Genomic DNA, 12,496 nt, shown 5'->3' with positions numbered 1-12,496 from the left:
CTGTCCTCCCACAGGGAATAGGCCCAGGCCTCTGATCCCGCAGCCCAGCCGAGGAGAGGAGGGGAGGGGAGAGGAGAGCTGAGCAGCACTTAACTGAACAGGCACAGGGACTGAGAGGAGTGCTCTTCATTTTGGCCCAGCTAGTCAGGAGAAAAGCACTTTCTCTCTCTCTCTCTCTCTCTCTCTCTCTCTCTCTCTCTCTTCTCTCTCTTCTCTATATTCTCTTCGCTCTTTATTTATTCTCTATACAAGAGGTCTGGGGAGAAGTCGATGATGGACATCTGAGAAACCTCGAGAGCTGTGCCACCTACTTCTTGGCCACCTACCGCTGGGCCAAGACAAAAAAAGAGTTTGCCAAATCCATCGGCGCACACAAAGACTCACACAGACACTGGGATCACAGCCCCCATCGCTTCATCCCTTGACATTATCTGTGCATTACAAGACAAATGTGCCCGTGTTGTGGCATGAATAATGGATGCCGATCCTCACTATTTATGAATGACGTCTGAGCATTTTATCTTTGAAATAATCACCTGCCAGAGTCGTTGGCGAAGAGGCACAGCCATGCCCGCCGCGGGGCAGGATAAGCATATTTGAATAATGCAGGACTTGATCAATTTTTCACGATCGTCGGTTGTTCTCGTTTCTGTTGAAGTCTCCAAACTTCGTCTCTCAACCCTGACCCACTCACCTGAAAGAGTTTTGAGGAAAGTATGATAGAGCTGGGTTAATGGGAAGGCCAGTTTATTTTTCCCAAATAACTCCTCTGATGCCGTTTTTTTCATTATTATTTTGAAGAGGAGGAGGAAGGAGTGGAGGAAGGAATGCACGAGGACTTGGAACCCTGACAGGAACATTTGCATTGATTAAGGATTTACTTTCACGCGATCTCCCCGTGTTCACACATCGCTATCCAAGGCCTTTCCGGCTTAGCGTATAATTCCTGTGTTGCCTGTTAATGCGCTCAAACATTGGCTGGAGTTGCTAATAAATCATTCCCATGGCCCGGCTAGCCTCTCACGCTAGATTATGACTCCGGTTAAAACCGGTGTGGAAGGAGTGGCTCGATTTGGTGCTATGTTCAGTGCATCCATGGTGACCATGATGGCAGAGGCTTCCTGAAAACATGAGAGACACCACTGTTACATACTTTCAGCACACCTCAGTGGTTTGATGCTTCAAACACACATAAATACATTTAGAAACACACACACACACACACACACACACACACACACACACACATATACACACACACACACACACACACACACACACACACTGTCACATATATACACTCTCACATATACATACACACACACACACACACACACACACACACACACACACACAGAGGGCTTTGGCGGATCTGCTCTCTCCACTTCACCAGACTCTCATCCTCTTTTCCCCTGAGTTGGTTATGTTTATCCTGCCGCTCGACCCGATTCTGCTCAGCTTGGGCTCGGCGCTGCACGGTGTGGTTTCGGGAGCGCTGCCCGTTTGGCCCCATCGTGGCCGCCGGTCGCTCATATCAGATTTGCTCTTTTTTGCATTTTGCGGGGCCTTAAAGAGTGTAGGATCAGGACCGGATCACTGTAATCCGAGCGTCCAGAAGGCAGGCCTGCTCGAGTGTTACCCCGAGTGCTGATTGGCTCAGGATGAGCACATGGAAACGGACCTCGCTGTGTGAAAGGCTCCCTCTTCTTCCCCAAAGCCAATAGGAGGACTCTCCACTGCACCAAGAACAAGAGCACTGTGGGGAGAATGCCATTTGTGACTGACACAGGGTCACTATGTAGAAATGTCTGCATTTACTTCAACTGTTCCCCCTCAAGTCAAAGGGTCCAATCAGTGCCATGATGATGTCAAAACAGGCTTGAATCCCTTGAGTGCAATTGAAGTTAGCAAGGTGGGGGATTGGTAGGTGTGTGTGTGTGTGTGTGTGTGTGAAGGGGATTCAGAAATTCAATCAAAAGAAGAGATCTGCTTGACAATAGGGAGCGTTGGTTTAGGGTCGTATTGGTTAATTAAACCCTCACTCCTTTTTCCTCTGTCCAATTTGAGAGTCTAAGTGCTGTTTTTAAAAAAAAAAAAAAAAGTGTGCCCCGCTTCACCAATTCCACCTTTATTTCAGAAAGGATTTTTTCATGGAATAACAAAGGACTTGGAAAAAGCAATTTGAAATGGTGGTCCGAGATAGCCCTTGCCAACCCACTGCAAATTGCTCTCCATTCGAGCCCCTGCCTTTGAGGCCAAGGGAACAACGGTAAAAGGCTGCATGTAATATTCGACTCATCTCCCTAAAGAGCCAAAATAGATAAACCCTTAATGCTGCAAGTGTCCTCAAATGAATGCCCCTTTTATTCGGTAGGCCAAACAGTAAGGCCCAGCTGTGTGCACACGTCTATGTCATGTATGCGTCTCTTTGATTCACCGCAAATGTTTATTTTGTTTTTTTGTTTTGTTTATTTGCCCTCCCCCTCCCCTATCTTTCTATCTCTCTCTCTCCCGCTGTCTTCCTCCCTACCTTTCTGTCTTCTTTCTCTCCTGCTCTATCCCTCTCTCCACAGTGGCAGTTCTGTTGAAGGATGAGTACTACGTGCGGGGCGCAGGCCTTCCCGGCCGCTTCAAAGCGGAGAAGGTGGAGTTCCACTGGGGCCAGAGCAACGCCTCAGAGGGCTCGGAGCACAGTATCAACGGACACCGCTTCCCCGTGGAGGTTAGTGAGCGGCCTGGACTGCGGAGCGAGAGAGCGAATGTATGAATGAATGAAAGGAAGAAAAGAAAGGAAAGAGAGAGAGAGAGTCAGAGAGTCAGCAAGTCGGTGAATGAATGAAAAGGAGAGAAAGAAAAGAAGAGTGAGTGAGTGAGTGAGTGAGTGAGTGAGTGAGTGAGTGAGTGAGTGAGTGAGTGAGTGAGTGAGTGAGAGGAGAAAGTGTTACTGAGTGAGAAATGTATGGGAAAAGGAGAGAGTGAGCGTGAGGAGGAATGAGGGGGGAGAGTTAGCAAGCGAGCGATTGAATGAGGGAAAGGGAGAGACTGGCGAGCCATTGAAGGGGGAAAAAGGAGAGAGTTAGCGTTTGTTTGCATTGAATGAGGGGAGAGCAAGCGTTTGCCGAATGGAATGAGGGGAAAAGGGAGAGAGTTAGCAAGCTTGTTTGCATTGAATGAGGGGAAGGGGAGAGTTAGCAAGTTTGTTTACTGAATGAGGGGAGAGTTAGCAAGCTGAGCTGCATTGAATGAGGGAAAGCGGAGAGAGTTAAAGTTTGTGCATTGAATGAGGGGAAGGGGAGAGTTAGCAAGCCGGCCATTGAATGAGGGGAGAGTTAGCAAGCGAGCGATTGAATGAGGTGAGAGTGAGTGAGTGGAGTGGGTGGGGAGTGGAGGGAGGAGTGGAGAGGAGTGGTGGAGTGAGAGTGTGAGCGAAGAAAGGAAAGTTGTTACTGAGTGAGAAAATGAAGGGAAAAGGGAGAGAGTTAGCAAGCGAGCGATTGAATGAGGGGGAGAGTTAGCAAGCGAGCGATTGAATGAGGGGGAGAGTTAGCAAGCGAGCGATTGAATGAGGGGAAAAGGGAGAGAGTTAGCAAGCGAGCGATTGAATGAGGGGGAGAGTTAGCAAGCGAGCGATTGAATGAGGGAAAAGGGAGAGAGTTAGCAAGCGAGCGATTGAGATGAGGAAGGGAGAGTTAATGGCGATTGAATGAAAGGGAGAGAGTTAGCAAGCGAGCGATTGAAAGGGAAAGGGAGAGTTAGCAATGACTGAATTAAGATAATGAGGGGAGAGTTAGCAATTTAGCGATTGAATGAGGGGAAAAGGGAGAGTTAGCAAGCGAAATTGATTGAATGAGGGGAAGGGGAGAGGCGTTTGTTTACTGAATGAGGGGAAGGGGAGTGTAACGGTGAGAGGGTCCGTCCGTCACCACACCGGGCAGGCAGGCGACTGACGGAGGGCGTGCCAGTATCGATCGCGACGGAGCATTATGTACAGTCAGACCTCTCCAGCGCGCTCTGATCAATGGGCCTGGAACACTGTCCAGAGCTCGCTCCTCGGCCTGGTGATTTAGCGTTATGGGCGCCTGCCACCGTTAACATGCAGTAAGAGGCCGTTTTTATGGGTCTGCATTCAGCTGGTCAACGAATCACACAGTATGCACGGCCCGCAGGCCCCCGGCGTCACACTGAGTCTGGGCCTGTTGCAGCTTCTTTTTTTTACCTCTTCTCTATCTAGTTTTAATTATAGCTTTTCAGTTGACCTTTTTTTTATTTTTGCTTTTATAGAGGATAATTTATCCATTTATATGCATGAGACTATCTTCAAAGTGATCAGTTGTCAACACTACTGGACTATTTGTTTTAATTTTAGCTTTTGTGATTGTTGCACTTTTCATTGATAATGTTTCTATTTATATGCATTACATTTCCACAAAATCATTCAATGTTAGTACTCTTCAAGTAGTGAATTATTGGCTTGATGAAAATGTGAGTGAGGAACTTATTTATCAGTCACCTTATCAGTTATGCTTTTGTTCTGACGGCAAGGCTGCTGATTTGCTCTGCCAGGAACAGTGTCATATCTATGATATTGATTCTGTCAGGAAATACATAGATTTGCAGAGAGTGGTGTCTGTGAAAATCCCTGTAAGTGCAAACACTGCGAGTGGAGCCTGTCTCTGAGTTGGATTAGTCGGGGCTGGCAGCCGACTCCACTCTGTAGTCGACACGCATCGCGAGGCCTAGACCAGGAGAATGCAGATGAGGCCACTATCACTTCACCTCCCGCATGCAGAAGGAGAGAGAGAGAGAGAGAGAGAGAGAGAGAGCAACAGAAAGAGAGGGAGAGAGGCAGAGAGGGAGAGAGGCAGAGAGATGGAGAGAAAGAGAGACCCATGTGGCAGCTCAGCTGAGATGGACACAGAGAGGAGAAAAAGTGGACAGTCAGGAAGAGGGAAAAAAGACAAAAAAAGGTTACAAATGTGGAGAGAGAAGTCAAAGCAAAAACAAAGAGCACAAATGGAGGTGCTGAAGACGCTCGGCGTCATAGTTACAGAGGAGGCCTCAGTCATCAGCCCACAGTCTGCCCCCAGACACACACACACACACACCAGCCACCACCACCTCTACCACTTATGATACTTCATCATCAAGGTTCTCCAGCTAATTGATCCACACTCCTGACAAATCACCTATTTGTATGTGTGTGTGTGTGTGTGTGTGTGTGTGTGTGTGAGAGAGAGATATTGACCGCCTGTGTAACAAGGATGTGGGCATGCATCTCACCACTATGTGGAGCTAAACATGGACCCTGGGAGACGGAGCATGAGACATGGCTCAGTCATAGAAAAGAATGGAGATTCTATTTGTGTGCAGCGCTGTGTTTGTGCAGGTTTTGTTTTGGTGTGTGTGTGTGTGTGTGTGTGTGGTTGTGCTTGTTTGTGTGCAGAAAGGTACATCTTCACATGAATTGAATTCATGAATGTTCAGACAGTTCTATTTACGCTTACACGGACATCTGTCATCTTTTAAACTACCCATCTTTAACACTTGCAACTTGTAACACATGAAATCCCTCTGATATACTGGGCCTTTTGTTCATTGACTCAGTGAAATCAGGCAACTTAACCGTTGTGTCTTATATTTAGGACATATTAATGAAGCAAACTGTTTGATTATTTCAGTTCCACTTAAATGTTGGTGCACATTAATGGGGTTTCATGCATGTCCCCGTGTCCGTACACTTCAGTCGGTTAATTCTAATTAAAGATAATTATTTTGTTTTCCGGCAGCAGGCTGGAGAGCATTCATAATTGAACATGCACTTTGAAGGGCTATTCTCGCGGTTGATGGACAGGTCGGCTGCCAGAGATTTTGAGGCGAGTAGATGGCCCTCGACGGCTGTCCTCTCGGCTCCGCAGCTCCGTGTCATTACGGCGGGAGCCAACATCCTCTCAGCCAGTTCTCCCTGCTTCTCGAGCAGACCCTTCAAATGCCCCGCGAGCCGCGAGCTGCCCATGATTTTCGCTTGCATGAGGAGAGAGCGGGGGAGGTGATGGCTGGGGCTCTTGGCAGGACATGAAACCCGAGAGAGAGCGGGAGAGAGAGAATGGACATGGCGTGTGTCTGTGGCGATGGAGGTGGCGTGAACTCGTCCAAATCCTGTCTGTCTCGCTCTTGCACTTTCTCTCTCTCAAACTCTCTCTCTCTCAAACTCTCTCTCTTTCTCGCTCTTGCACTCTCTTTCTTTCTCTCTCTCTCTCACACTCTCTCTCTTTCTCTCTCTCTCACTCTCTCTCTCTCTCTCTCTCTCACTCTCTCTCTTTCTTTCTCACTCTCTCACTCTCTCTCTTTCTCTCTCTTGCACTCTCTCTTGCACTCTCTCTATCTCTCTCTCACACTCTCTCTCTGAATAGAGAGCCCATTGGCGCCTCCTGAGGTGCGGAGCCAGAGTGTGTCCACTCCGCCTGCTCCTTTCAAGGGCTACTGAAGGTCTGGCCTCTGGTGCTTTTGTGTATGGGGTCTGGTCAGCGGCACTATTAAGGGAGAAGGAGAATTACACTGAGAATTACAATTAATCTGTGGTGTGGGTAGCGTACAGGACACAACCTTTAAACCACAGCTAAAAAGTATGAAAGGGCAAGGAGACAGCCCACTGTACTTACACATGTTGTGTGGTGATGTGTGTGTGGGTCTTTGTGTGTGTGTGGTTGTGGGGGGTCTTTGTGTGTGTGTGTGTGTGGTTGTGGGGGGTCTTTGTGTGTGTGTGTGTGTGTGGTTGTGGGGGGTCTTTGTGTGTGTGTGTGTGGTTGTGGGTGATTTGTGTGTGTGTGTGGTTGTGGGGGGTCTTTGTGTGTGTGTGTGTGTGTGGTTGTGGGCGTGGTATTGGTTCACTGTGTGTGTGTGTGTGTGTGTGTGGTTGTGGGGGTGGTATTTGTTCACTGTGTGTGTGTGTGTGTGTGTGTGTGTGTGTGTGTGTGTTTTGAGTGAGATGTTCTTGTGCAAAAGACAGGAAAAGGATTAGAGAGTTATGTTGCACTGTGAAATACGAAATACATCCCCACCCCCATCCAGAGTTACATGTGTGTATCAGTGAGATCCCACCAGGGGTCTGGTCAGTCGGCCTGAGACCCCTGACAGGTCATCCCTCACAGGCCAAGCCACCGAGGACCAGCTCTGGGGGGGGAGAATGGGAGATGGGAGTCTGTGGTAGTTTGTCACAACTGACAGAATAACCACTTGGGGCTGCCCTGAAGGCTCTATTACTGTTTACATGAAGATGTGGTGTTAATGATAATGAAGACGATGATATTAATAGTGATGATGTTGTTAATAATAATTATTTTTAACAATAATAATAATTATTAACATTATTAATAATAACGATAATAATATTAATAATATATTCACATCTAATAATCTAATAGCCCTAAAGCATAGGGAACAATACAGTATAACAGAAGCAAGTTTAGGTGATTAAACTATGGAAGTACAATTAGCACACAGGCCCCATTGGAGTGTCTCGTGCGATCTCCTCCAATGCCATGGTATGGCGCACATCTGTTACGGTGCTGCTGCAGACCGGGGTCTCTGGACAAGTGGTCAGTCTGTCTCGTTTTGCTCGCTGCTTTATGCAAGGCGTCTCATCTCTGTAGCTCACGCGTCTCTCCGTGTCTCTGACAGACGGACAATGTATTGCTTCTCTGCCATGGCTGATGCCTATGAATACGCATGAGGTGGTCGACAGCGAGAGATTTGTTGCGAAATGCCGTTCTCATTTTTTAAAGTCCCCTTGATGAATGATTTATGATTTACAAGCATTGCCATTTAGTAATTGTTCCCTAATAAGCCCCTCGAATTGTGTGATTAAGTGTTGGCCTGCTGTGCCTGTTCCCGCTGTTTTAACAGTAAAGCGCTGGTTAATATGCCAGGCACATCGCCTCGGATGTGTTGTAGGGCCCTCAATCTGGCATCTATCAGACATGGCGCATTTATCCTAGCGCCACTCACATCTATGTCCCACATCTCGCTAAAATACTCCCACCACCCCCACGCCCCCACACACCCGCCCACCCACCCAACCGCACCCCCACAACAACCACTACTTTTACCACACCACTGCCCCCTTCAAGAAAGACATGGCTGAATGGCTCATGAATGAATTATACAGGGAGAGAAGGAGAGGGGACACACACACACACACACTGCTGGTGCCGTCTTATCTGCTAATCTCCGTTACCGTCGGCGCAGGCTCTTTGTTTCCGCGCCAAGGCGTGCACGCTGGCAGAGGTTAAAGGAAGAGGGCTCCAAGGTGGCACCGTGCAAATAGCAATTAACTGGCATCCAGCTCGCCGTGTCAGGGCCTGAATATTTGCACCGCTCTTTTGATCTCATTTGTTTATTCGTCGCCAGCCCCACTCATCCGCCGCACGCCGCCGTCACACACGCGGCCGCCACGTGGAACCCCGTCCACCCGACCAAATACGCCACAACCAAACGTCCCAAAGGTCCATGCCAGCACCCCCAAACGCCCCGCCGCTGCCATGCAGACACCAGCCATCTTCTTTTCTTGTTGTTTTTGACAGAGCTGTCTTACAGATGGCATTTGCTGCTGGGCTGAGGGCCAAGTGTAGGCGTAGGCGCGGAGGACATCTCTCCCGTCCTGTCGTCACGGCTACCTCGCCACACTTATCGCTTCCTCGCCGTTATCAGACCTTTTCTCTCTTTTTTTTTTTTGGATGGTGCTGCTGCTGATGGTGTTGGTGGAGCCGGTGGAGGAGGATGATGGAGGAGCATTGGGCATGCAGGATAGGACAGGCGTCAGCTGGCAAGTGATCTCAGCGACGCTGCGCTTAGGTGGTAAGCAGTCCATTTAATCATGGCCCAAGCTCCGTCAGGCTCCTGAGGCGGCCCGCGATAAAGCAGCAGCAGCAGCATGAGCAATGTGTCTGTACAGCTGAGAGAGAGAGAGAGGGAGAGAGAGAGAGGGGGATAGAGAGAGGGGGTTAGAGAGGGGGAGAGAGAGAGGGAGGGAGGGAGAGGTGCACCAACCGCTATCCACCTGCACAGATAAGGGGCACAAAGTAAATTAACACACATGGTGGGGGGGTAAGGGAAGCAGCGTGTCTGCCCCCCTCCCCAACCACACACACACACACACACACACACACACACGCGCGCGCGCGCACACTGCCGTGGGTATCACAGATAAGAGATGGCATTGATGAATTGAATTTTATTTCCCATCAGCCATTGCCGCGGCTGAAATAGAAAGTACATTCCAAAATATTATTTGATGCAAAAAGGAGATAATTTCGGTGCAAGACCCTGCGTGTGTGTACGTGTGTTTAGTTGTATATGTGCGCGTGCTTTTATGTGTGTGTACTTGTGTGCGTGCGCGTGTGTGTGTGTGTGTGTGCGTGCGTGCGTTTATGTGTGTGTACTTGTCTGTCTGTGCGTGTGTGAGTGTGTGTGTGTTTGTGTGTGTGTGCACGCACGCACATTGTGGCTGTTTTGCTGAGGCGAGAAACCGAAAGAGCATGAGCGTGATGGGAAATATGTGCAAACATATTGTCAGAGAGGAAACACAAAAATATACATGGCTGCCTATTGCACATTCATAGCATATGTGCTCACACTCCGTCTAACGCTCTGGAACGGCTTCACAGGCATCTCACTGTGAGCTGTACGCTGTGCCATTCCATGCCAACCTCCTGCCTGTACCCACATGGCATCTAGCACCCAACTTAAGCAAGCAGAACCCGTATATTTTACATGCCTGGGGAATGGTAGCCTATTATGCATGGGGAAGGTTAGCGTAGGCTACTCTGGAAGTTGAGGTCAGCCAGGGATGGGACACAACAGGCCAGCTGGTCAGCCAGGGATGGGACACAACAGGCAGGTTGGTCATACAGTTTCACAACAGCACCATCATTTGCTCTTGTTCTTCAGCCGTGTGCTTTCAATACACTGTGTCTGTGTCTCAAAGCGCACAGTTCCATGAATACTCTGCTACTGTGCACTGAGCCTGTTATGCATGGGGAGGGGTAGCGTAGGCTACTCTGGAGGGTCAAAACAGTGAGGCTGGACATACAGTTTCACTGCAGCACCATCATTCACTCTTGTTTTTCAACCATGTGCTTTCAGTGCACCTTGTGTGGTGTGGTGGGGGGTTGGGAAGAGGACAACACAATAGAAGCTTCTAGAAGAGCACGCACGGGAAATGGAGAGAGAGAGAGAGAGAGGGAAGACAGCAGTAGGGGAACAGAAGATGGAATGATGGAATGTCAGGCCGCACTCTTTGGTCCTGTCGCCGCCACACTTGAACCATCCTCAGTGCACTCAATAGGGCTAGTGCCATTAGCACAGCAGTACTGTATGTGTGTGTGTGTGTGTGTGTGTGTGTGTGAGACTTAGGACCCTATCTTGCACCCAGCGCATTGTGGCTCAAAGCGTGACGCAACTCTTTTTCATATCGTGCACCGTACACAGTCAGTGATGAATTTTTCGCCATGCGCTTCACTTTTATTAAACCTTGCGTCCAGGGGTGTGGCAATTAACAACGTACGGCGTGATCTGGCGCTGACAATTTGTCTTAAATCTTAAATCTCATCTTAAATTAAGGTACATTTTCTTATTCTACTTATCTGTTTTTTATGTCTTAATTTAAGAATTTTAAGTCAAATAATCTTACAAGAAAGCTCAAAGTAAGCATCCTTATACTAAAAACAATACTAACTAGATTTTTATTTTCATATAAGATTATAAGACTTTTGCATGTGTATGTCTGAGAGGGAGAGAGAGAACTGAAGTGTGTGTGTGTGTGTGTGTGTGTGTGTGAATGCTCTGGATGGGGCCGTAGCTAGAGCTGAATGGGTGAGTGGTTAGTGAAGGAGCGGACGTTAACCTCAGCGTGGGGAGAGAACTGAAGTGTGTGTGTGTGTGTGTGTGTGAGGGGAGGCGGGCGTTTACCTCAGTGAAGTGAAGAGTGAAGGCAAAGGTTAACCTCAGCGTGGGGGAGAGAACTTTACCTCAGATGTGTGTGTGTGTGAAGGAGAGCGGGCGTTTACCTCAGTGTGGGGAGAGAACTGATTGTGTGTGTGTGTGTGTGTGTGTGAAGGGAGGCGGGCGTTTACCTCAGCGTGGGGAGAGAACTGTGAGAGCCACTGAGACTGAACAGAGGACGTGCCCAGCAGAAGAGCAGAAGAACAAATGGGGCCACCTGCAAGGCAGACCTGGAGACTTGCTGGAGAGTGTGTGTGTGTGTGTGTGTGTGTGTGTGCCTGTGTGTGTGTGTGTGTGCCATGAGGAGTGGATACATCCTGAAACAGAGGGAGTGTAAGCTGACCTCTCTCCCAGGGGCCAGTCCAGGCTCCATGCAGCACTAATAGTTTCTTTTGGTCCACGCTGAAAAGACATTAAGAGGGAGCAAGGCGAGATGTGACCTCGGAGATTGCAAAAGAGAGGGAAGATATATTATAGAGCACACAGAGGACCAGCCAGTGCCCAAGTATGGGATGTCCTCTCTCTCTCACACACACACACACACACACACACACACACACACACACACACACACACACACACACACACACACACACACACACCTCCCTCAGTCGCTCTCGTTGATATGAAAAATGAATGCACTTAGTAATTTAGCAAGACGTGTAAGTGGGGTCATGTTGAGTGTGCAGCCCATACAAGTGACATGCAGACATGCTTTTCTGAATACAAAGCCACCCACCCATACAGTTTACATACACATACACACACACACACACACACACACACACACACACACACACACACACACTTGTAGGTGCAGTCAAATGCGAAACACAGAGTTTGTTAAACTAAAAAATTTTTTTTTCCTCTTGAGCAGCCGTGATGCCAGTCAAATTTGTCCCAAGGTAGACACTTGTAGGTGCAGTCAAATGCAAAAAATCGAAACACAGAGTTTGTTAAACTAAAAAATTTTTTTTTTCCTCTTGAGCAGCCGTGATGCCATTGTCATATCCAATTTGTCCAAGGTAGACTGTAAGGAAAGGAGTAAATGTGATGATGTTAGAAAATGATGTGTGAACGATCTATTCAGTTGATGACTTTTCCCTCCTAATTTCCTTTTCTTATCCACCCACCAAACTTAGTCTTGATCAGCTCTGTCTTTCGGAAGAAAAAGATAAGAGAAACTGCAGCATGGAGTCTCTCCTCCTCCATCATTCTCTCTCTCCATTCTCTCCTCCTCCATCGTTCTCTCTCTCCATTCTCTCCTCCTCCATCATTCTCTCTCTCCATTCTCTCCTCCTCCATCATTCTCTCTCTCCATTCTCTCCTCCTCCATCGTTCTCTCTCTCCATTCTCTCCTCCTCCATCGTTCTCTCTTTCTCTTCTCTCCTCCTCCATCGTTCTCTCTCTCCATTCTCTCCTCCTCCATCGTTCTCTCTCTCCATTCTCTCCTCCTCCATCGTTCTCTCTCTCCATTCTCTCCTCCTCCATCGTTCTC

The 12,496-nt window shown here is 48.3% G+C and overlaps 1 protein-coding gene across 1 annotated transcript in view; it reads left to right on the top strand.

Moving 5' to 3' along the window:
* ptprga (protein tyrosine phosphatase receptor type Ga) overlaps positions 1-12,496 on the top strand; it is a 217,869-nt gene that overhangs the window by 125,371 nt on the left and 80,002 nt on the right. Inside the window, 1 exon segment of the mRNA XM_048254476.1 lies at positions 2,574-2,722. Within this exon segment, the coding sequence (XP_048110433.1) occupies positions 2,574-2,722 (149 nt within the window).

This window comes from Alosa alosa, chromosome 10, assembly GCF_017589495.1.
Source record: "Alosa alosa isolate M-15738 ecotype Scorff River chromosome 10, AALO_Geno_1.1, whole genome shotgun sequence".
Lineage (NCBI taxonomy): Eukaryota > Metazoa > Chordata > Actinopteri > Clupeiformes > Clupeidae > Alosa > Alosa alosa.
Note: the sequence above shows the minus strand (reverse complement) of the source record. Positions and strands in the feature narration are given on the sequence as shown.